We start from the raw sequence: 24,076 nt of genomic DNA on the forward strand, positions 1-24,076 counted from the left end.
TCACGGATGTGATAAGAATCTAGGAAGTGACTATTTGGCAAGCCCGGCTCACCAAACAGCGCCTTTTTTCTGCCCTAGATGGAGAGCCGAACTCATGCATATTCAACCATCCAGGAGCTCATTATCATTCGTGGCAACACGGTCAGCAACACTGTAGTTACAGTGAAACGCCTTTAGAAATGCACACTAATGCATTTAACATGCTTATCAGTTAAATCACGTTTACGACTTTTTTTTGTAAATCCATACAGTCATGTACATGTACATGCTTCTTCATGGATTATTGACCAAAACCCGAGTTTAGTAACAGAAATTGAATCGAGAGCGGGAAGTCGGCCATTGTTAAATATGCGCATATAAATTCGAATAATGACGTCACTGCTCTCTGATTGGCCAACATGTTGTAACCTTTCCGGCTCGCCAAAGAGGGTAGTATTTTTGCCCTGTTTGGCAAGCCCGGCTGGCCGAACAGGGTGGCTTTTTAGTGCTGTTTGGCAAGCGGCTCTCCAAACAGGACAAAAAAAGATGCCTGTTCGGCGAGCGGCTTGCCAAATAGACCCGGCCAAGAATCTAATGCCGATATAGTCTTATACGTCCCTGGAGATTCGCGTCTATAGAAGGTGAGAAATTAAGGAATGGTTCGCATAGAGACCATTACCGCCTATTCCTATAAGAGTTTAACAGCGCATAATAGAATTCTTTGGCCCCTGCCGCGGATATACTTTTATCTCAGTACATTTCAAACTTGTACACTGGTATATAGGCCTACCGTTGCTTTTCCGTTTGGGATTGGCGTGAGCAGCTGACCGGAAAAAAGTTAGAGGAAGGGTGAGGGTGAAGATCAGAAGTTAAAACTGAAATGTGGACTGACGTTAAGACAGCCCTTTATTATACGGAACTCACGTAAAGAAAGCCGCAGTGCTTTTTCTTTTTTCACCTTTCGACACCGACACCGATCCCGGTTGCGTCTTCGCGTTAAGCGACGAATGAAAAGCCTTAGCTGTCAATTCCTTCTTTGTCACAAATCGTGACGCGCTCATATTTCTTTGAGCCATTTTCAATAATCTTTCGACAGCGGTTTACAATTACTTGTATCTTCCGCCAGAGGGGATGGAACTTTGACATATTCGTATTTTCAGCTCATAACTGGTGATATTAAATGGTGAAATGCCACCAACAGGCATGACCTGATGTGTAATCTGCTAACAGTTGCCTGATTCATTACTTACAAAGATACTCAGGAAATAATACATCATGTTCATCTGACTGTTTTCATTTCTGTTCGACAACCGGGTTCGCCCATAACTCTTTTTGCTCAGCTTTTTTGAAAATTACAGAACATGACAATGTATTGTCAACTAATTGGTTCAATCGCGGCACGATTCACAAAAAGCTTGCCCATGATACTCAATGGGTTTGACAGTGTTGTTTGGAATATCGTATTGCCCTTCGCGCTATTGGTCCTCAAAGAGTGTTACAAGTCGCACCGCAATGCCGTTGATTAATAAAGGTTGGGGTGGTTTTGACTGAAACTGCAAACCGACATGTACCATGATGTTTTCAGCAAGCTTACACTTCCTGCCATCGAACGCATCACTAGCTTGTGCAAAGCAAACGTTCCAAAAAACAACAACTTTGCATCGTCTGTCGCCATGGTCACTCTGGTTGTTCAGGCGCCCATTGTGAAAGCATTATAGCCATAGGTGCTAATATCAATATCGTCTCAATTGTGTGTAAAGAACGATTAGGGAGTTCATGTGACAAGGGGTTTTGCATTTAAAAGCCATTCAGGTGTAAAGTTCCTCAGTATGTTTTTCAGTTTTGCAGTGCTTCATTTGGTGTGTGTTTTCCAATATTGCAGTGCTTTTCGGGAAGCCATCGATAAAGAGAACCTGTATCAGTTTTGGGCGCGCCTGTCAGACTCTACTAGAGGGGGGGGGGGACTGAGATGTCTCTATTTGTCACTGTCGTCATAACGCTCTTTATCGATATCCATTAAACATTTTCAAGACTAATGGTGCCTCCCGGCTTTGGACCATAATCTCAAGCAGTCAAAAGAGATTACACTTTGATAGAGTCGTTTGTTGGTTTCGAAATGAGCGAGATAGACATGATAGACGAACCGTCTGTTAAAGCGTTTACTTCAAGTAATCCAACATTTTGAAATATAATGACGTCAAAAGTAACCGCCTGCACAGCAGAATCTCACGCTGGAAAATAGTCAGCATGGCTTGTAAATGACATGGATGTCGCCTGGTTTGTCCGAAGACTAAGCAAAAAATGGTTCGCTATAATGCAGTATATTTGCAAGCCGCGATTTACGCGAATGCAAGTTTCCTATAGCACCACGACGAAAACGAACAAATATCAGATACATGTGGACACTTTTCTCGCAAAACAGAGTTTCCACCAATATAAAGCCCTTCAGGCGCCATCGAATACTAAAGCTCTGCCTGTCTTCGACGGAGTGAAATCTGACAAGTTCGAATCCGAACGGATTCACATATTCTTTCAGCGCCGACATCAGAAAATCGATGTAACCACTGCTGCAACAAGTATAGATAGGATGTAGGGGATAAGTAATACGAATTAAGGAACAATGTCATGTTCTCTTGTTGCAAGATAAAAGAAGTGACACACGTCTTGCTTCAAAGGCGGCAGGTTGAACAGGCATAGCAGGACGTGACATTTTTGATAACACAAATGTTATCGCGAAAAAGTTTCAGCCGATAAACCCCCATAATATCGATGATAGCGCTTTCTTTGACGGGGTGATAATTGACAAGTTCAAGTCAGAGATTATTCGTCTATTTTGTCAACGATTGTCATATCGGAAATTCGATGTCGTAGGCGGACACCATTGCTGATGTTGGTCTGGATGCAGTAGGAGAATTTCCAGATGTAGAGGATGGGACATTAAGTACAATGTATACTTTCCCATCCTCTACACGGCCTAATGCAAGTCTACAACAACTTGGTAGTCATGACTCAAGCTGTCTTCCAATTAATGAACTCAATCGCGCACTTCGATGGGCGTTCTCTCTTAGAAATAAAAGTTTTTGAGCTTTTGACGAAACGATTTCCGCCGCCAATATAAAGAAAGCTTGCATCTTTGACGAGAGTGAAACCTGACAAGTTGGAATCCGAACGGATTCATATATCAAGTCGCCTCATCTATTCTTATTCATTCCGCCCCAATGCTGAAATCAGACATCACCATTGCTGCAACAGCTAATGGTAGATGGTGTAGGTGTAGGTGATTGGCAGTAAGAGGGGATAGAAAGTTGTGATCAGAGTTTCTCTTGTTGCACGTTGTTATTTCTGTTTTTAAATATTTACATCTGAAAATCGATGGCTCAGTATAGGGTCACAATTGCTGCAACAACTCCATGGTAGATCGGGTGTAGCTAGGAGATTGTTAACAAAAACGGAGAGGAAGGACGAGTGGGGTTCTAATGTTACACATGTTCTTTATGACGGAAAATCGATACGATATCACCATTGCTGCAAAAACGCCATGGTAGATCGGATGTTCGAAATTGGGAACAGGAGCGGATGAGAAGGTGTGAATAGAACTTCTCACGTTGCAGCAACAACGGGAAGATCGAGTTTTGGCGGAGATCAAGCGGGAATGAAAGGTGTCAGTGTGTATTCGAGAGTCCTTTATATAGCACATTGTTATTCAGCTTTTATATTTTATGACAGAAAGTCAGTGTACATGCAAGAATTGATACACGGAATAACGCAAAGGGATGATGGAAGCCCCGATCCTAGAATTTCAGGCATAACCTGCAGGACAATCATTTTCGAATAAGGGAAACTTGATCAAGCACAGTCGGTCATTTCCTTTCTTGACCTAAAAACTAAAAACAAGAGTTAGACTCTATAAAGAATGTTTTATTAGATCAACATTACAAACACTACAAAGTGATTCAGTTCCCTTGGGACAGATTTTTCAAATGTAGATGCGAGAAACCTGGACGTATGCGTACAAACATGTAACATTTTAAACGGTACATCACCACAACCGCACTTATATATACACGTAAATGTAGTTACCTAACACCATATTCACTTAACAATTAACATAACATGGGGCGTCCATATGACATCTTGATAGACGTCGACATTAACGCCTATTGCGTAGAATTTGAAAATTTTTCTGAATCCTTTTTATCAGAACAAAACACTTTGAGCTCTTGCACGATAAGACGGCTTTACCGAGATTCGTAATGGATCTTGCCAATTTTTGGACATCGGGCAAAGATTTATCAAACCCAACTCTGAAGAGTGAAGAGTTTACTTTCCACTTATTTGGGCTCGATGTTCGATATTTTGTCCAATTAGCCAAGTTCGTTCTTGGACACGCTGTTTACATGCATTACCCGCTGGAAATATACACGGCCGTAGCAGCAAGTACGTACGTCAAAGCGATGAAACTTGGCCTACATACTACCTTTATAACAGACTACACAATGACATGGTTTAAGATCTACGCTATATTCAATACGCGTAGCGTTGCGTAAATGGTAAATTTTCAAACTTCGGATGAACGGAAGTAGCCTTTAGTAACCATCGAATGAAACAGCAAAGTCTGAAATGCCAATGTGATAATTAACCATTCGCTCATCCATATATACTTGATTGAGCGAATATGGCAATCTATGTGAAGGGACGCTCCTCCGCCATCAAACGTACCTCTGAGCTACCGGTGAGCCTCAATGGACAGTGTTATACGGTCAACGTTTAAATAACAACGCCCGGTCGCTACATGTAGCTACCCCGAAATATTTACACAATGATTATTCATTTACATTTAGCATGATTGCAGGCTACCTGCTCGTAATCAATAACATAACACACGGTTCCGATGAAACTCTACGAAGGCACTTGTGTGATAGCGAGTCAAGTCTTCAAATGGAAGTGGAATTTTTTCTCGTTGGCGGTTCAAAAACAAAAGGGAAAGAAGAACTGAACATCAACCTACAAGTAGCCAACGCACATATTTACAAATGTACTATAAATGCAACTTAATCACTAACATGACATGATGATTCTGTACAGCAGTTGACTTTTGTAACACAAAACATCTGCAACAAAAACCCCAGTCTGCTTTGCACGGATGTTCTCCCGAGCTTTCAAGTCCCTATGCCAAGAAGCAACTTCTCCCCTGGTTCTTTTTCGAACGTACCTCAAGAGTGAAAGCTTGTTTGGAATCCTTGCTTTAGGATGGATATCCATCATATTAAGATTGACATCCACTGAATCTTATCGGCAGCCATGTCACTCACGACGCCCAATGCGGCGAAGAGTCGCCGACTCTGTCTTAATCAACAGCCAATAACCAACATGGGCCACATTGGTACACTAGTATGTCAATTGCAATAAGCAACAATTTGCGAGCTAATGATAGTGGACAGCGCAATTGCCTGGACATCACTATCATTAGAACGAGACGGGTACTTCGGGCAGCACCGGAGGGATCGTTTGGCGCTGTCTCATCAACTTAATGTTACATATACTCCCGGCTAATCATGTAGTTACCAACATAAGAACGGCGCTTATTACGGAATATGCCATGACATTCTTGTGCCATTCCGATACAGCAGTGTGAATTTTGACCAAGTGGGCGATATATAGAGTTGTGGTGACGCAGGTGTTACGGTTATCGTTGTCGAGGGAGTAGTTAGCTTCTGGCTGCCATCTAACTGCAGCTGATCTGACGCCGAGATAACAGGCCTTTCAATTACTTAAACGAGCACGCGTTTACTGACGCTCCCTGCGCCCAAACTATTAAGTGGTTCGTTAAAAATGGTTCGTTAAAAGTGGTTGTGACCATGCAAAATTGAAAGGCCTGCATAGAACGTATGCAGAGGCAGTTTTCTCATGAATGAAAAATGACCTTTAAAGCCAAGGAAAGTTAGAAAATAATTAACCTTATGCCTCAACCAATTGGCTCAATGAATTGAATAAATTTAAACGTGGCAAGAATGTACTCACAATTGCCCGATGAAATCTCCAATTTCTAGGTCAGACAATTAAGAATTTTAAATGCCAACAACTTGCCTAGAAAAATTCAAACGAGCGACAATGCGACAGTGACCGAGAGAAACAGTGCCAGCAAATTTCAAGTTAACTCTCCCGGTAAGCCCCATTTTAGACGAGATCAATAAAAACGATCAGCGAAGCAGAAACACGGAAAAAAACGCCTCGCCTCCATGCCATTTGTAACAGAATGTCGTTTACGAAGTTGATACTCAATTAGTCACAAAATTACGCTGGAGTTAGTGTTAATCCGGGATCACGTGGGGCTAGAGCCGCGGCCATCAGCCATGATGAATCAGGCTCTAATCAAATCCCACTGCTGCTCCAGGTCCGGGATGCCTCGGCAGATGATCGATACACCCCTTTAACCCGTTGGATGCGAAAAGCATTACTAATAGATCATGAATGTAATATGATATCTGTCACGTTTTTGACATCGGGGATTATGTCTTTGATATCCGTTACGACATCAGGACGGATTCGGTTGATGTGGATTCCACCAACCCAGTGATGCATCCAGTGGTGGTCCGTGTACGCCACATCGGGGGTAAACCGTACAAAACCACGCTTCTTCTCATCTTTGCACCTCTGTATTTCCTTCGCATTGAAGTTGAACTTTTGAGGAGAATCGCACGCGGACATGAACCGGTATTTCAAGTTCATGTCAATGTTCGGATGGAAGACATCAGGGTCAGCAAGATACACAGTATCTTTAATTGTGTAATTATACTTGTTCTGTTCTTTATAATCATTCAGGATACGTCCAACCATCATAGGACCAGTCTTGTTCATCACATCAGATTTTTTGTTCCCGTAATAGTTCCTGGGAATTGTCTCCACAATCATTTTTAGATACTGGTGTCCCTTGGAAGAAGCCATGAAAGCATTACAGGGCATGTACTTGCGCCAGCCCCAATAGACCTTGGAATGCGCGAACGGTTCCTGACTTACAATTGCATAATGTGAGGTTGTTAGGGGCGTTAAAGATTTCACAGCAGCTATATCAATATCAGCATACACTCCTCCAAACTCATGCAGGACGAAGTATCGCATCACATCAGCTTTTTGGATAGCTTTTTCGTATTTCGTAAAATACTTTAAATATTGCGGATATTTTTTCTTCACCAGCAAAAGAGCATCCTCATCAGTCCAAAACCAGTATTCCCAATCAGGGTTAAACTTCCTCCATGATTGAATCCACGATTTAGTGGTCGTTGGCACCTTTCGGGTCATCCATGTCTGGTGTATTCTCTTTGGTATTTTTGGCGTCGCATCAGGTTTTTCGTTTACAAAGTCCTTATCCCTGTAAACAATTGGCAAGATGCTAGGGTTCGGAATATTTACAAGTTGACCATTTAAAGCTTTTTTTCTCAAGTCCAATAATTGCTGTTGCTCCTGTTTCGAAACTGTTGCAACTTTAGCAATTTTGATCTCAACTTGTTTTGTTTTGTCTGCTACTGTATCGTATCGTAGAACCTGGCTTGGCCGGTCAAAGAAGATGTCAGGACCGTCATTTTTCCTTGGGATGTGATGCACAAAGAAGACGACGGACACGGTTATCGCCACCACGACAAGCATTCGCTTCCATCGTCCGATCTTCATGATGTCAGACGGTTTGATGCACCACCTGTAACGACAAGGACAATGTAGTATGAAGTCAGGAGTATGAAGGCACTGTATGCAATAAGTTATCATCATTATTGCATTGGTTCAAATAGCCGCGGTGCTGATAGGTAAACATGCGGACTGTGGCGAAATGACAAAGTGATGCCGGACAAGTACAAGTAATCTCCCCAATTTCGAGGCGAAGACCCTCCACCGAAATACGCGTATATATAGCCCAAATGAGAATTTTCAGCAATCTTCAGTGCTTGAAGAAGGCGTCGACAAATTAGCCGTCCGCAGTGAGGCAGTGAGGCAGCGTCAAGAGTTGGTACCAAGTGCTGGATAACACGCTGTATTCTATGGCCTACGTATTACTAGATACATTTTTGCAAGCGCGGAGAGGCGTTACTGTTCCTTCTGAGCTGGGCATTAGGCGAAAGGGAATAACGACTAGAAACCATTATTCTGGAGAAGAAAAAATGCTGTCGACAAAATAGCACAACTTTCGTAAGATAAGTTTTGGACATATTAGGATTATAGATCTTTCGTTCGCTGTATTTCGACAGCCCCCAGGATACCTCAAGTGACGTCACATCACACATTCAGAAATGCATACTTCTAATACTATATTTGTTATATTCAGTGTCACAAGTATGCATAGTGAGTGGTAACCCTTGACAACACAACAATGCCTTAAACATCTGCACTGAACACCATGCTACATTTCACACAATCAGAAAAACACGATATCAACGACTTTAATCGGTATTCTGGGTGTGGACAAAGAAATGTGTCAACTTTGACAACATGTTGCAAGGTAACGTGTTAATAAAACGCTCAATAAAATTGTAAGTATCATTGTACAAGCGAAAAAATAGATGGTGCCATGTGGGGTAAAGATGCATAACAACTGGCATAGAGTAACTGTACGGTACATGTAGGCCTATATATTGACTCTATGCCGGTGCGAAACTGTTGCTTCCCTATTGGGAATAAGGAGCCCTCCTCCACTAGTCAATGATTTTTCAGGGATTCATGGCTAGAGAGGCCACCCAAGAGTACCATCGTACACTGAATATATTTTATTTCCGGGTCTAGTACAACTGATGAACAGGTCCCTGTCACATCGACAGCCCAGTCCAACATTCCACAAGTTCAATTCAATAATGCACTAATCTTCTTTTTGGGACTTGCAGTTTTGCGTTGTACATTTATAGCCTCAGCTCTAGCTGAATTTAAATGTGCACAGAAACTATGATTGTCCCACCTTACCTAACCTCGATTCGGCTCAGTCCCCCACAAGAGAAGATCAGGCATCCATGAGTAAAGAGAGATGTCTAGGACATTATTTCGATAATCCCAAACCTCTAGAGAAAACTGGATGTTCGCCATCTATGATTACCTACTCAAATATTTATGATAACATTATCCTGGTAATGCGACTGCGTTAAAAGAAAATATGCACTCATACACTTTCGGAGGACACAACCAAAGCGCATCTTTAAGCTTTTAAGGGTTAAAAGGTCACAGAGTTCTACTATGGACCAGATCAATTCCTCAATGTTTACCCTTGCTGGCTCAAGATGCCAGATCCTCGAGGAATGAGAGACTGTTCCCTATACACGTCACTATCCAAGTCTACTCGAAATTGATTACCGGTACATTACCAACCATCCTGAGGAAATCAGGGGTTTGGCCTAATGTTCGCCAAGTCCGGCCCTGTGTGCAGGGCCGGAGAAGCGAACATTATAACCCGTGGTTTCTTGAGGATGATTAATAAATACCAACGTATACGGATCTTTCCCGCCGTTACGTAGTCCTGGTGGGTAGCCTATACGTACCACGAGATGGTAAATCGAATGTATTAAATCAAGCAGGACCACCCCCAAAATATTTGAATCGAATCAGCTGTGGATCAGGGCTGCACGGGAAAGGACTTCGTAGAAAATGCATCTCCAGTGACGCCGTGACGTCGGCAGCAAATCATTAAAGCTGAACTGTCAATTATTGGAGCTTACCGAACACGTTAAAGTATATTTCCAAGGACCTACATACTGTCATTACTGATACGATTTAAAAACCAATCTCGCAAATTGGAAATTTCACCAGAGTTTACCTAAACTATACGCCGTTTCTTGAAAGAATTCCTCAACTTGACATTTAGTTCGTCATATGCGGATGAATGTAATTTACTGCCAGCCCGTGTAAGTATGTGTGAAGTATAGAAGACTTCTATCATGTGTATACTAGATATTTGCCTGCGGGCTGAGTTCGAAAGATTATTCGCGAGCAAAAGAAATATTTTAATGGGCTATTTTCCTGTATTACAGGTATATACATGTATACAACAGCATACCTTGTCTATTCGGCATGCAAGATAAACAGCAGCCTGAGGCAGATTCACAGCGGATGAACCAGTTTTCGCACTTTTTAAAAGCCAGAGAGCTTTCTTCACCGAGTGGTGAACTTGCTGCCTTTTCATACCTGTAACGACGAGTTCAGACAAAGTTTATGAGAAGAAAACGTAAACCACAACAGGAGGATTTTTCTAAATGAGACTGTTGTTAAAACATGTGTCCTATACATGTACGGTGGCCCGTATATGTCATAGGTATGCGCTGTGCGTAAATCAGACTTTAGTCAAACTTTAGTCGTTCTTTCCATAAATTGGACTGTTGTTAGAACTTTTGCCTTATGTCGAATAAATGAAATTGGCCATTAACAACATTAACTGACCCAAGCACGAGATCCACTGCATCTGCAACGTTGTCATCAGACAGCGGAACTGAATTAATCAACAACAAAGGAAGATATTGTATGAGATTTAGTGTCAGACTGGTTAATATCCTAGCGAAAAGGAACGGGACAGACCAAAAACCCAACTGGATGCATGGATCATAAGCGCGCCAACCACTGAACTCGCATTTTTCCATATTTTATGAAGCGACCATCTCAAGATCTCGAAGACATGACATTTAAGCCTTACAACTCACTGTGTCTAACAAATCGATTTATCGACTCTTGATTCCCTTTCTTTCGTCAATTGCCCAAGGTGGCAAATCCAATCATTCATGATAAAGATACTAGTATCATATATTCTGAAAAATATAGACAAAAAATGTTCAAAACGTCAAATTATTGTGACGCGAAAACCCACTCCTCCAGTGAATGATTTGACGTTGATGACCGCCGGATTATTTGTCGTTCCCTTCCTCATTTCCGAACCAATCAATCCTGACATCCCATGATTCAGTTTATTGCTTTATAAGTGACATTGCTGTCATATTATCATTTCTTGAGGAGGACAAGTGTATGATATAATAAGGTCATATCCAGCAGAGATGCATGTACTCAATCATCAATGATAAGAGCATGGTGATTGATTATCGATTATTGATTCTGGAGAATAGGTTTATCAAGAGCTATCAGCAACTGAATCCTTGTTCCGAGGAAGCAACCAGGCGCGTTACTGATAGGCTAATCGGAGCATGGGTATGTTCAGTCTCCATCATGACACGCCAGGCTCCGAGATCTCGAAGTCCCAAGCATCTTTAAAGGGGAACTATAAGGTCGGAGCTATAGGGGATCAAATTGATCATCGATCGACGAATGCCAATAAAGCTCTTGCGGGCTAAAGGTAACCAGAAGAGCGAACTACATGCTGATTCATTTGCGATTCGACTGGGTCATTGGGCTTTTACAGGGCTTTTGATTGCCCAATATCTGAGCAAATGTCCCAAATTCTTGCTCGGGTAAAGTGACTTGGTGTATTCTCTATAAATAACTTTCCACTTGGAGGGAGTGCTTGGCAGTTACGCATCGGATTAAGAAAACACGATGTTCCCACGGTTTATGTCAAAAACAAATCGTTATTCTTGAAAGTTGGTATTCGAAGAGGATGCGCACGAAGCTCTATTAGGAAATCTGATTTTGTCGAGAGTGACAAAATGTCATCGGCGTCGTTCCTGTCAGCGTAATGGCATTTGCAGACTATCATTTTATTGGCTTTATGGCATCATGCAATGTCAAATCAATAGAAAGCAAAGAGGATTATCGGGTGGGGCGGGGTTCATGATCAGAACAAACAAGTTTATCGCAGTGTTATAAAGCAGACACTCTCCAAAGCATCCGTCTGTCCAAATATCAGTCACGTCAGTCAGTGCTGACTGAGCCTCAATGAAGCAAAACTGATAATTTTTTTAGCATCAATGACTATCCCTCAACATCGTACTGGTTGTTGGGAGCAAAATGTCGATGGCCGTTCGAAGGTATATACACCGTCATCGTTGAGGTATAAATTGATCTGGTAAAAGTGCGAATGTACCAGACTATAATAATAGTTTTCCAATAAAATGTTAAGCAAGCAACATGCACTTTAAAAGCCCCGGTTAAATCAGAAATTGGTGCTTTATAGTGCTAGAAACAGTTTTTGTTTGCCAATATCAGTAAACTGAGCTATGCACTAATTAGTAAGTTCCTGGCTGGCGGCGACGGTATTAAACTCAGAATAAAAGCTCTTGAAACCGTTTTTTTCTGCAACTCAAATTGTCTTAGTTCACTTCTGTCATGTTGTGAGGAATTCAACAAGCTCAAAATCAATGCTTAACCTAATTTCCTGCTTAACCATTATATCGAAATGTTTCAAAATGCAATTAAGTACTGCAACAAAAATACGTAAATAGTATAGTGCAAACGCTTGGATACGGAGCATTTTACCAGCTTAGGTGCATTGGACTATACAAGCCTTTCGGCGGGAATAGTTCACAAGGTGTCATGACAACCTAGTATTTAATAATGGCCGCCTACTGTCTGTGGTCCAATGTACTTAGTGACTTTATTTAGATGTGTTGTTCATCCTGGCCCTGGTTAAGTTTTAATTTTGCTCGATCTCTTGCCATACATTACCTTTGTGGTGATATAACTATCTGCTCCATATTCCACTGAATATCCAAAATTCCCCCTATTGAAATAATCTCATCTCGTATTATCCAAATCAATGCATCGAACTACAATCAATGATTATCCTGTCTTATAGTTGTGTTGTGATATGCACCGAGCAGACGAACGTCAGTGCTGGTACGTACACTCAACTGCCGGCTGCTAATGCCACCTCGCGCCAAGGGAAACACCTTCACTTGCAATTAGTTGCAGAACTCGGTATCGTCAATATCAAATTCGAACGATATCCGGCAACGAAAGAGTCCAAGTTGGTGACATGCACCTAACGGAAACACCAACGCAAGTGATTTCCGAGAGCGTTCAATATCGAAATGACAAAGCCACACCCAATGCAAAGCTATTGCGGCGCCATCTTCAGTCGATCGCTGAGACTCAATTTACATTGCGCATCGTAGAACCTGCTGCCTTGCCAATTATTATCTCTGCTTCTCAGCTTTCAATAATGGCTCTTCGTCATCAGTCCCTCGTTGGACACAACTTAAGGCAGACAACGCAACCACGCAGAGTCATAATACGACAGTAATATTTTTTCTAGCTTATATCTCGACTATAAACACTGCAACTCAGGAAATATTGCCGTGTAAAAGTAGTGTAGACCTCATGTAGAATGAAGTCAAATAGTTGTAAGCAATTACCCAAATTAAGTACATGAATGTACATAGTACGATGTATATACTTGTCATGCCTGGGCCTATAATTAATACCAATATACATGTATTCTTAACACACTGTTTTATCTGCTTGCGCAATAGTTTAGCTCTCGCACATGCACAAGTTTATTTGACTTCACCTATACTCATTTTGTATCATTCATGATTTAAGGTAAAATAAACTTATTTTGAATTTGAATTTGAATGTGTACTTGCTAATACCTTTAATGTCCATAGATGTATCAGGGCCGTGTTCTCAGTCACCAAATTGGCAAGGCCAAGACGTAAAAAAGGTTGTTGAATCCCCACCCCCGGCCTCACCCCTCCTTGCTAGATCCGAAGATTTTAACCGACAGTCTTACCACTGACGCTATCTAGCTTCATGATTTTACTGAACGAAATCGGATACATAAACCAAGGAGGTTCTATAAAACTTCCTTAAATAGACTTACCCTTTGTTCAATAATGAAAGTTGTTCAACCTACAGTATCGAATGTGTTGAATAAAGCACAATAGCATTGATGGCGTTTAGCACAACATGGAATCCAACGTTTAGACGGGACAGAGGTCTGGAATAGAGGGTATAAGCCCAACTGTATTGTGCGGAGTACTGTCCACAGCCATGCATAATAATCCCGCATGAACAAGAAAAAAATCAATGAAAAGGGTTGAATATAGGGATTTTCTACGCACCAGGCTTAATATAGCACTGCACAGCGGACAATACGTACCGGTTATTATTCCAAATGTGGTCATGCCATGATTTTCCATAGAACAATGTCTCTTGATTGATCATATTCCCTAAGTGAAGTGATCATGAAAACCTCCCAAAAATTTGCTAAAAATGCATTCCAATTCAACCAAAATTACGGACAGTGCTTCAGGGGCCGGCTTTTATAAGAAAACACAAACCCCACTTTGCAGACTTTATTTTGAGAGAAATGTGCGCATGACCTGAGCGGGATGACAATACCCGACACGCCTCAGTGAGAGCTCGCTTGATAAGGATAGATACATGTAGGTCATTCAGGTAATATAACATACAAGGAAGGACAACGATATGGATGGTGCAGTCACACGTTGTAACAGATACGGCAAGCCAGAACAGGACAGCTATCCATCCAGTTTGATGTGGATGATTGATCAGAAAGAAGGACGGCGCCTAATTACTTTTTTGACTCCTTTCCTATGTCGTATACAAAAATATCGAGATGCGGATCTATATTGAAAACAACTGGTGCCAGGATGCTAATCATCAATCGTTTATAGACTTTTTATAATATCCCGACCGTTGATATGGTTTACAATTCCGAGAGTAGAAGACAGAGAAGATGTGATTTTTAACACCTTCAGCGCCAGTGTTTCACCCCTTACACCCCCTTTTCAGACCCGCAGAAGAAAAAAAGTATAAGAGATGGCTGCATAAGGTCTTTTGCAGTAACTTCTCCAAGACAAGGTCTTCTTGAATCAATAGAGTTATGTTTGTTACACTCCTTTCTTATGTCTTGAAAATGACCAAAAAGACCCCATTTTCCAACACACCCCGACTGGAACACCCGACCCCCTAAAAATTCCCGGTGTCGGAAACAGCTTTATTTTGTTATTCAGTGGTTTGGTCTTTTTAGTTCCTACCTTGCCCTGAAGATGGCGATGGCGTAGTTCTTTCATGAAGGCCATGAGACTCCGATAACCAGCTCAAAGAGTATACTATTCTCTCTTCTTGTCTTCACCTGGTTGTGCCGTTGTCCCCGGACGTGATGTCCACGAGCTTAATCCCTGAACTGAACGATGGTGTGTTCTAGTGATTTAGGTGTCAGACTCAAGATCGTTGGTTCATTACTGGACACAGACACAGACTCATCTCATTCCTTGTGACCTTATTCGGCACGCAGCTTACTTATATTGTGATGGGCTTTGAATGCCCTGAAGATGGCGATGGCGTAGTTCTTTCATGAAGTCTTTCAACCACTTGGCGACAATGCCAGGTCAAGCACCTCATCTAAGTGAACAGCAAGTTGTGATGGACTACTCCTCTCTGTTTAAAATAAGAGTCACAAAGCAGGAGCAAACTTGAGGTGCTTAAACCTTGAAGGAAGTGCATGAACATTGAAGGGAGTCCATAGGCAGGGGCCAGATTAAGCTGCATAAAGAAGGGTGTCTCCCATCTAACAATACATCAAAACTATTCAAACTTGTAAGAGGGATATATCTTTCTCTAAATGAAACGCTACTCAGTGCCATGACTGTACTTTATATCGGACCTGGCGACCACCAATTTAACCCCAAGCAGCTGTATCATCGATATCATTGATGTGGAGCTGGTTCAACCTTCAGCAGGAAGGTTGATCAGGATGTCCACACCGGTTGAACATTTGTTCCTTGTTGCACCATGTCCCTTGTATCGAGTTATGCATACATTCGTACCATTTTGGTTTTCTGTCTGTTGATCAAGGTTTCAAATGAATGGCACAACATGTATTACTGGTAATACTGTGAAGACCATTTTAAAAACCAACAGAAGATGTTGCATATAATTTTAGCTTTCTAGTTACTAAGAAAAGCACCACTGAAGCAAATTTTTGATATTTATTTTTAAATCCCTTCCAATTTACATACATGTAGTTGCATCTTCACAAGATTATTACAAATAGCAAGACATACACCATTCACAGAATGGACAATAGATCTGTATTATCTTATAATACACTCTACAACATTTTTACAAATTAAACTCATGGATAAACCCGTCCACTTGTCCCATTAACTCTTTCAGCCCTAGCCGATTTTGACACAACTCCAGGGAAAATTGCAGGAAAAAATGGTTACGACCGTCTCGAAATCAGATTCAACACCCACGCCACCTGTGGACTTAAAACGAACCAAATATAGTCTGTGAATTTTTACTTGGTCTATTAGTTGGATAGACAACTTGTAGATGGCTCCCCAATCGCATTTGAGATCGTCAATGATGAACGAGAAACTTGTTACGGCGTCAGCGTGTACATGCGGTAGCAGGATCTGGGAAATGTTATAAAATCCGTGTTTAAACGGTCATAGGGCTGAAATAGTTAAGAAACAAGAGACATCACACTATAGAATAAAAGGGTTCAATTTCAGCTTGAAAGGATTGTATCCCAGTCTTCCGGTTGTAAATTTGTTCCTCCCAGACAAGTCTCAGGAATATTTCAATCGTTTTTACAGGCATACGTAGTTGCATGCTGGGATAAGCACAGGAGATTCTGCGACAACTGCTATTCCTGTTACACTATACCCTCTACATCACTAAACTGCATTAAACTGCAGCTGACTTGTAACTCAAGTTATCTGCAACTGTCCTTGGATCTATAAACACAGTCAGTGGCACTCTACAACTGTCTGTATTGACATTACTGTCACACTGACCTCTCCACATCAATTCAAGCTACAGCTGATTTGTGGCTCAAGTTATCTGCTCCTGCAAAAGTAAAAAGAAATATCATAATGCCAAGAATTAATAAAGATTAGTCATAGTAAATTCTTGATAATACAGAGCAGTAAATAGGACGAAATTCAAACAATAGAATTACCATAAACAAGGAAATTTTCAGTGCTATGCTGTACCCCATAATGGGTCAAATCATCCAATTGATATGATATATTTGTCTATTTAACCAAAACAGTTTAAGGCTGACATGGTACAATGTGAGGAGAAATCAGTGAGCTATCAGCCAATGTTAGCAGTGTCTTCTGAAATAAATAACTCAGCTAGCTTCTGATTCTCAAAGCTAGTTGTGGAATTGTCGTGAAGGTTAGCCTAATTGTTAGATATGAGGAGATATTTAATGGAAGGTTATGGTTTGGGGTGCAAACATTTTCGATGCACTACAATGTCAATTTCCTAACTTAAAAATTGAGACTAAAAACCGTCTTTCCTAAAGTTGACCAGAAGCTATTAATTGAATCATCATAACAGAGTCCTGTGAGACAAAGAAAGACAAGACACAATCATGATAAGAAAATTCCTTTAACAGAACTTTTTTTAACAAAAGAAAGCAGGGAAATTATAGCACTATCCAGAACTAAATTAGAAAACCACCACCTCAGGTTAAATGAAGTTACGGCACTGAAAATTTCAAATTTCCAGAACCAGAAAAATGAAACAGCATCCTGAGGAAAACCTATCACATCCAATGCAGCAAGATGTCAGCTTGCAAGAAATGCAAAAGCTTTTGGAGAACGACAGTACCCATACCACATACATGAGAGTGGAGGAAAGGACAGAAGGTTCTTAGACTGAGGAGTTCACGAGCTGATGTTCAATTGAAAAAATAATCAAACAGGTATTTAGGTCACATTCATTCAGCAACTGAATTTCACATTCATTTGAAAACTGAAAGCCGCAGAGATGATGAAAATTTCCTTCCATTCACAAATGAAATGAAAATGTGTAGAGATCTTCCATTCCACAGCAAGCAAATAAAGAGACGAGTCTTGAATTACAAATACCCCGTTAGGTGAATTTCATCATGTTCATGGCCAAGGACACTGCCTCTGGCTTGGTATACGCAGTCCACCCTCGTATCTGCTCATGGTCACTTTCTGATTTCACTTCACCTTGATATTAAGTTAGCTATTGCAATGAAAATCTGAAAATGCCCAATGTTGTGTACTACAATAAACTAATAGTCCATTGACAAAGTGTTTTTCAGCCATCAAGGAAAGTTAGGGTTGCCTAAACCTAGTCAAAACACCACAACACCTACGGTATTTGTAATTTAAGACTCCTGGAACTAATTCTAACTACCTCTACTGCTCAGAGAAACACTTGATTTGATGAACCTAATAAGATCAAATCTGAGAGAAAAAAGATACATCAGAAAAGATATTGGCTTAAGTTATTCTTGGTTCAGGTATCTGCACCTTCAATACATAAAAACAGAAACTTTGCATATCGACCAAAAGTTATCTTATTTCAGTCATTTATGTTAAGGACCACCTCAAAATCTACAGATGCTAAAGGACTAGAAACATTTTGTTTTGGGCCCAGGCCCATGGCATCAACTATGTATTCTGACACAAACTATTCCTTTCTCTCTCCTTTTTACAAGGTGAGGAGAATCTTGGAGAAACTAAGCAAATTCAGTCTTCTACCTCAGTGAATTTTGAGGTCCCTTTATAAAAGCCAATTTGTATTAGTTACCAAGGTTACATCTGGGGGACTGGTTATATCAATAGTTACATGTTAGCGTAAAGCTGCAGATGAGCAAATCACAAACATCATCCGGTTAACAGTACCCATCATTACTTGTTAGATAAGCATGGCTATCTCATAGCTTTAGGGGACAAGGTAAGAATCAATATACATTTACCAAAATGGTGTTGCAGAAAAGTTTAATACTCTGCAATGGAAAACAATTTACTCGTCTTTGAAAATTTCATGACTGTCTCCAGTAAAAAAGGTTCAAATCCAGACAGAAGTAAGTAAAAATGCACAGAGGAGTTCTGCTACTGTAACAACGAGTGACTAAACTGATGGACACCACCCGCCATCATTCAGATCCATCCTGCATACACAATATATGCATTACATATGCTCACCTTCTTGTTTTGAATGCCTGTACTTGACTTCAGCTGACCGGCCTTCCAGGAGTGTCGTCGTAATCAGGGCCGTTTGTGATGTGGCAGACGCTGCACTTGCTGTACTGTTTCTCCGGTTGGGAATCTGGCATTTTATACTAGAAGCAACGGTGAAGATCATATTTGAGAAGTTATCTGGACATGGTACTTCCCTGGATCAATTGGTGGTGTTGCCAATTACGAAAAACACTATCGATATTTTTGGAAAAAATCAATGAAAAAGTCGAAAGTCAGGTGTCTGTTTCAGGGACAGAAGCCTTCCTTGTTTGCGTGACATCACATAAGTAAAATATGATGTTACACATGCGTGGCAACCATCTCTGCGGAGGAAGGAGAAAGTGTCATAGTTTCTTAGGCTGACAGTCGGTTTACTATGGCTATGGTTTGGTTATGCAGGCATTACTCAATTGGAAGACACTTCAAATAATTTGTGTTGAATCATAACGACCTCCACACAAAAGTTTCAGGTAGAATTGAAAAAAAAAATTTAAATAGAGCTGAATGACTATGACAGGGAGAATGGCAATATCATACATACTTTTCTACTATTTCTGTTAGATATTCCATATACTGTATAAATTCTTTTTCACCAAATGTCTGCAAAGATAAACACTATTTTAGAAAAAACTTTATACACTATCCAGTGTCTCTCAGTGCATTATTAACATTTTTGAAAATGTTCGTTAACAGATATGTGGGTTTTCTCAATCTGAACATTTGCACAAATCAAATTTTTCCTCATACAGCTGTGGTACAACTCTGAGTTCAAGGCGTTCCTTCATGAATTCCATACTAACTGAGCATGCACACAAGCAATTTGTTAAAAAAGGGTTTCCCAGTTATTGAGCATTCCTTACCGCTGGGCCATGCCGAGCATTATCATATGCATCAGCAAAGTCATGAATGAGTTCAATTTTGGTCATTTTTAATGGCCCTGTCGTAAGATTAAGTAAGTACTGTCTGAGATGCTGTCCTGCCTTTCTTTTTAAACGACTGTCATAGAATTTAATCTCCTGATCTGAAACAAAACGATATTACAACTTTATTTCAGAAATATTCATCATCAAAAATTGGCATAGAATGTTTATTATATTCATCTCATGAAACACACGACTGAAACAAAAGTTTCTTTATTCATGATTCTTCACAAAAAATACATAATGAAACTTACCTAAAAGCATTAATGAATCTACAGCTTTCATTCTGAATAAAAAATGACAATCTGAAACAGAAACAAAGAAAGAAAATCAGCAAATATAGCAGCTTCAATGTTCTCTCAAGCTATGGTAAGCTGCTGGAGTGGTGGCATATAACGTTAAAAAACAAATTGGGGGTAATTGCAGATTATTTTTCAGGGTTTGCCAATTTCCATGGTCAGAAAATAAATCTTTAGCCTGAGTGTACAGTCTGCCAGCCAGTGCCCTGGGTAGGTCTACATCAGAATAAAAAAAGCAAGAGAAGTTTTTCGTTTGTCAACTTACCATGTGTTCTACCATTTTGGAAAGCATCCTCATAATATGGCGACATCAATTTTGGTTCCACCTTGATCTCAGCCACCCTCTTCAACCGCCGATCAATTTCATTCCGTAATTGCTGAAATGAGAACAGAATTTGTTTACTTTTTTTTTTCCAGGTGGCTCTTTTTCTTAAAATTATTGGGGTTTTCTGTAAAGGTTCGCTGGGCTTTAAAACAGGGTAGGCTATAACAACCTCTGCACAACCAAACCTTCCCTACCAAACATTTCACAGGTACAAATGCTGCCCCTACCTTGGGTGCATCCCTCCCAATTGGAGCATGAGGAGACTTATCTGACTTTAGGGTAAATCTGGTGATTTGACGTTTTGCAAATACAAATATGATGATGAACACCTGAAAAAGAAATATAAAAAGTTGGAAACAATGAAAGGATTAAACAGTAGTAAAATACATCAGATGAATTTCACTAACATTATTTATAAATTCATGGGTGTCTTTTATCTGGAAATGTTTGTCAATTAAATGTATGTAAATATATGGAAAATAACAGCTACAGTACATGTAGTTGATGACAGGTTGGAAAGGGACCAGACTAATTCTGGTGAAGGAAGATTAAGAAATGAGTGAGTTACTTTTATAAAGAGAGCCATACTCACCAGAGTCCCACACGCTATGAAAAGCACCACACTAACAAGAGATATTTCCTTAACCATATTGATCTTTCAACTCCTTCACTTCAGTCCCAGCCTGAAAGTTAAAGATAAATGACATTGTATAGTTTCAATTCAGAGAAACTACATAGGCTACATAGTATAAGTAGGCCTACAGTACATTAGTCATACGAAGTACTACTGTCAGTTTCATCATGTGTAACATTTACAAACAAAACGGTATGTAGTATGAGTAATCAATCGTTAGAACATGTACGACTTAAATCTAAGGAAAATATCTCATAGAGTAACTCTCGAAAACAAACTGCTACCAGAATAAGAGAATACAATTAATAGTTTTGTACAATTCTAGTCTGCAGGAAAACATCATTTCGCAAAAAGTGCAACACGCCATTTTCGTATCACGTGACTTCGTTTTACTGCAGTCTCGTGCAATGCCAATTGTTTGGAAAGGCCATTCATGCTGAGACTTTTTCATCTACGTGCTCGAGAATAAGAATCATGGCTGCTGAACCAGAAAAATGTCAAGAAAGTTGTGAAAACTCATCATTTTGTGACTTGTCTCTCACATTTAGGGATGAAGACATAGATTGTATTCAAACTATACGAAAGCGTGAAACCTGTGGGCGTTGTAGGTAATGCATATTCAAACTAGTATGGTATATTTTGGTGATAAGATCCGAGTTAATAAATATAATACACACCTGCACAGGGTGTAACAAAAAAGTCAACATTGAGAAATTTAAGGAAAAAGCCGTTTGATTCCGATTTTTCATCAAGGGAGGTGTGAATATACATGTACTTCTCTTGACGTTATTGATGTCATGGCCGGGGAAACCCAAGACATTAAACTGAGGACACTGTTAGTCTCTGGCTTAAATATTATATGAAAAAACTAACCTTTCATTTCAAACACCATCTCATCTTATTTCCAGGCGTCCTGTAGCTGTCTGTTGGTGTGTGTTTTTGCCAAAAATACCAATCCACATTGAAACGACAGTTTATATTCTGCAACATCCAAATGAGGTAATATTGATAAGTTGTTACTTTTCTTACAATGACCATGTGCCTCTGGTTTGGTTTCGACTTAGAATCCAAATAGTAGCTATTCAGTCGTGATCACAGACATCCAGCTCTGTGGCTGTGCAGTCATTCAGTGTATTTCGTGGTAAAAATATGATTTTCCAAATGTGTCTTTGCAGGAAAAACGACCTCTTTCAACTACACCCATGCTGCCAATGAGTATTGAACAAGGAAAGTGCCATGTCATAAAGGGGAAAAAATTTAAAGCAGAAAGGTAACCATGTAAACAAATGCCACAGGGGTGCAGATCAGGTGTGAAGAATGGGTTCTTCAAAACATCTACTTATTGCTGTATTATTGGCCCTCAATGAAAGATCTTTACTGGGCAGTAATCCAGTTTTGAGGTGCCGGTATCTTTCATAGAACCCAGGGTACTACACTCTCTTGGATTGATAATCTATCGTAAACACAATGACGAGAAATCAATTTCCCTTTCAGTAAACCAGATGTCGTTCAGATGCTTCTATCACCAAACACAGTCCTACTGTATCCAAGCCCAAATGCAACAGACGTGGCGGATCTTCCAAAATCTTCGCAGCCTTATAACCTGGTGGTTCTGGATGGTACATGGAGTCAGGCCAAGACCATGTATAACCAGAATGAAGTAATCAGAAGAATTAGGCCAGTGAGTTGCATTGAAATAAACTTATCAATTGTGGTGTGATCCAGAGGAATTCTATGTACACATCATCCATGATTGTACACAGATCCAGGTTCAATAGTATTCTCAATAGATAACAAGTCAATAATGTTCCAATTGCTATTCAGGTCACAATTCAATATTTTTACTTTCAGGTGACGCTGTCTGGTACTACGAAAAGTGAATATGTTGTTCGAACTCAACCAATGGATGGATGTCTCTCAACCGTTGAGTCCACTGCTATTGCATTGTCTCACTTGGAAGGAAATCCTGATCTGAAAGAGGCGAGTCTGAAAGTTGGTTTGGGAGTATAAATAGCTCGTGTTTCGTGAAGAGCATCCCATTCAGGGGCAATGGCACTCCTTGTTGCTTGATGCCACAGAATCTAGGATGAGCTGTAGCCCGAGGTTCTGCCTGTACATTTCAGCGGAGGGAGTCAAAACCAGGAAAATACAGGAGCATAGATTAAGATATACTAATTTCTACATTGTAAAGGTTGTAGCTCTCATCTACTCTTGTTATGTCTAATTCTTTGTCCTGATTCCAATACATGCGAACCTGTCTCTCATTCTAGGTGTTTATGCAACCTCTACGTGCCTTGTGCAAGTTCCAACTTGACCATGGAGCCGTTGAACACCAAAGCAAAGCTTGGCTTATAGAAAATGGACTGTACAAAAAACAAGTGAATGACAAGAAGAGGAACAACGGGAGTACCAGTGATGCAAAAAGAGAACGTAATTCAAAGGATGCCTCTGAAAGTTGTGTTAAAATTCAGTCTGCGATAGAAACTGATGGTGACCTTTTCATTGATAAGCATGTTCATGAGACTTATGATGAGCATGTTCAGGAGACTCATCAAAATGATGAACTGATTGTGCATACTGAAAAGGATGTGGACTCTTGTGATAAAAAGGAACATATGTCATGTAGAAACAACGAGATAAAATATGAAAGTAGACAAAATAAAATATCCTGATATTGTTTGACTCAAGTGTTGACTTTATATCTGTGCTCGGCCCTCTGGGGCACCTAACCTAGGGGTGCGTGTGACCACAACCTCTTGATATGAAAAGTCAAGCCTACAACAGCTTCAAAGGGCTTTGGTTTGGAAACATAGTTCATTGAAGGGATAGCGACTCCATTTAATTAATACTCCGGCTGGCGATTGAAGCCCCTCCCTTTGGTTTTTGCCTACCACCACTACCTGTTAGCATGAACTTCTTTCTGGGCAAAAGCTCTCTGCACTTGGCCTAAATACATCACAGAAAGTACATCCTGACATCGTCTGCTGCACAATAATAATTATTACACAAGTTCCCTACAAACTTGA

The 24,076-nt window shown here is 40.3% G+C and overlaps 3 protein-coding genes across 11 annotated transcripts; 1 reads left to right on the forward strand and 2 right to left on the reverse strand.

The window, feature by feature from the left end:
* Nucleotides 1–3,896: 3,896 nt before the first annotated feature.
* On the reverse strand, nucleotides 3,897–14,153 carry LOC135482866 (uncharacterized). 4 transcript variants are annotated; one of them, XM_064763321.1, is made up of 2 exons: nucleotides 13,991–14,153; nucleotides 3,897–7,672 (listed from the first exon to the last, which is right to left on the reverse strand). In XM_064763321.1, the coding sequence occupies exons 1-2, from the start codon at nucleotides 14,053–14,055 to the stop codon at nucleotides 6,445–6,447; spliced, it is 1,293 nt and encodes a 430-aa protein (XP_064619391.1). In that variant the 5' UTR covers nucleotides 14,056–14,153; the 3' UTR covers nucleotides 3,897–6,444. The 4 variants fall into 4 exon arrangements, with proteins under 4 accessions (XP_064619391.1, XP_064619393.1, XP_064619392.1 ...); XM_064763323.1 differs by lacking the exon at nucleotides 13,991–14,153 and adding an exon at nucleotides 13,712–13,791; XM_064763322.1 differs by lacking the exon at nucleotides 13,991–14,153 and adding an exon at nucleotides 12,556–12,876.
* Nucleotides 14,154–15,826: 1,673 nt separating this feature from the next.
* Nucleotides 15,827–21,448, reverse strand: LOC135482867 (protein C1orf43 homolog). Of its 6 annotated transcripts, none has more exons than XR_010446276.1 (11): nucleotides 21,368–21,448; nucleotides 21,009–21,099; nucleotides 20,644–20,745; nucleotides 20,357–20,468; nucleotides 20,047–20,097; nucleotides 19,733–19,893; nucleotides 19,414–19,472; nucleotides 18,837–18,973; nucleotides 18,043–18,092; nucleotides 16,662–16,713; nucleotides 15,827–16,318 (listed from the first exon to the last, which is right to left on the reverse strand). XR_010446276.1 is itself a non-coding variant. In XM_064763328.1 (10 exons), the coding sequence occupies exons 2-9, from the start codon at nucleotides 21,063–21,065 to the stop codon at nucleotides 16,676–16,678; spliced, it is 717 nt and encodes a 238-aa protein (XP_064619398.1). In that variant the 5' UTR covers nucleotides 21,066–21,099; nucleotides 21,368–21,448; the 3' UTR covers nucleotides 15,827–16,318; nucleotides 16,662–16,675. The 6 variants fall into 6 exon arrangements, 4 of the variants coding, with proteins under 4 accessions (XP_064619398.1, XP_064619396.1, XP_064619399.1 ...); XR_010446277.1 differs by lacking the exon at nucleotides 18,043–18,092 and adding an exon at nucleotides 18,608–18,637; XM_064763328.1 differs by lacking the exon at nucleotides 18,043–18,092.
* A 74-nt stretch (nucleotides 21,449–21,522) lies between these two features.
* On the forward strand, nucleotides 21,523–24,001 carry LOC135482869 (tRNA-uridine aminocarboxypropyltransferase 2-like). Its single transcript, XM_064763337.1, has 6 exons — nucleotides 21,523–21,658; nucleotides 21,959–22,049; nucleotides 22,226–22,320; nucleotides 22,545–22,731; nucleotides 22,902–23,030; nucleotides 23,321–24,001. The coding sequence occupies exons 1-6, from the start codon at nucleotides 21,525–21,527 to the stop codon at nucleotides 23,720–23,722; spliced, it is 1,038 nt and encodes a 345-aa protein (XP_064619407.1). The 5' UTR covers nucleotides 21,523–21,524; the 3' UTR covers nucleotides 23,723–24,001.
* The last annotated feature ends 75 nt before the right edge of the window (nucleotides 24,002–24,076 follow it).

Source organism: Lineus longissimus, chromosome 2, assembly GCF_910592395.1.
Source record: "Lineus longissimus chromosome 2, tnLinLong1.2, whole genome shotgun sequence".
Classification (NCBI taxonomy): domain Eukaryota; kingdom Metazoa; phylum Nemertea; class Pilidiophora; order Heteronemertea; family Lineidae; genus Lineus; species Lineus longissimus.

Excerpts from the sequence above, each read along its gene's own strand:
- LOC135482866 (XM_064763321.1), bottom strand. The coding sequence starts at position 14,055 with ATGATCAATCAAGAGACATTGTTCTATGGAAAATCATGGCATGACCAC. Across the intron at positions 7,673-13,990 it reads CACATTTGGAATAATAACCG|GTGGTGCATCAAACCGTCTG; the intron begins GTACGTATTGTC and ends TTGTCGTTACAG.
- LOC135482867 (XM_064763326.1), bottom strand. The coding sequence starts at position 21,065 with ATGGTTAAGGAAATATCTCTTGTTAGTGTGGTGCTTTTCATAGCGTGT. Across the intron at positions 20,746-21,008 it reads TCATAGCGTGTGGGACTCTG|GTGTTCATCATCATATTTGT; the intron begins GTGAGTATGGCT and ends TTTCTTTTTCAG. Across the intron at positions 19,473-19,732 it reads ATGCTCGGCATGGCCCAGCG|ACATTTGGTGAAAAAGAATT; the intron begins GTAAGGAATGCT and ends TTATCTTTGCAG.
- LOC135482869 (XM_064763337.1), top strand. The coding sequence starts at position 21,525 with ATGGCTGCTGAACCAGAAAAATGTCAAGAAAGTTGTGAAAACTCATCA. Across the intron at positions 22,321-22,544 it reads AAAAAATTTAAAGCAGAAAG|TAAACCAGATGTCGTTCAGA; the intron begins GTAACCATGTAA and ends TTTCCCTTTCAG. Across the intron at positions 22,732-22,901 it reads TAATCAGAAGAATTAGGCCA|GTGACGCTGTCTGGTACTAC; the intron begins GTGAGTTGCATT and ends TTTTACTTTCAG.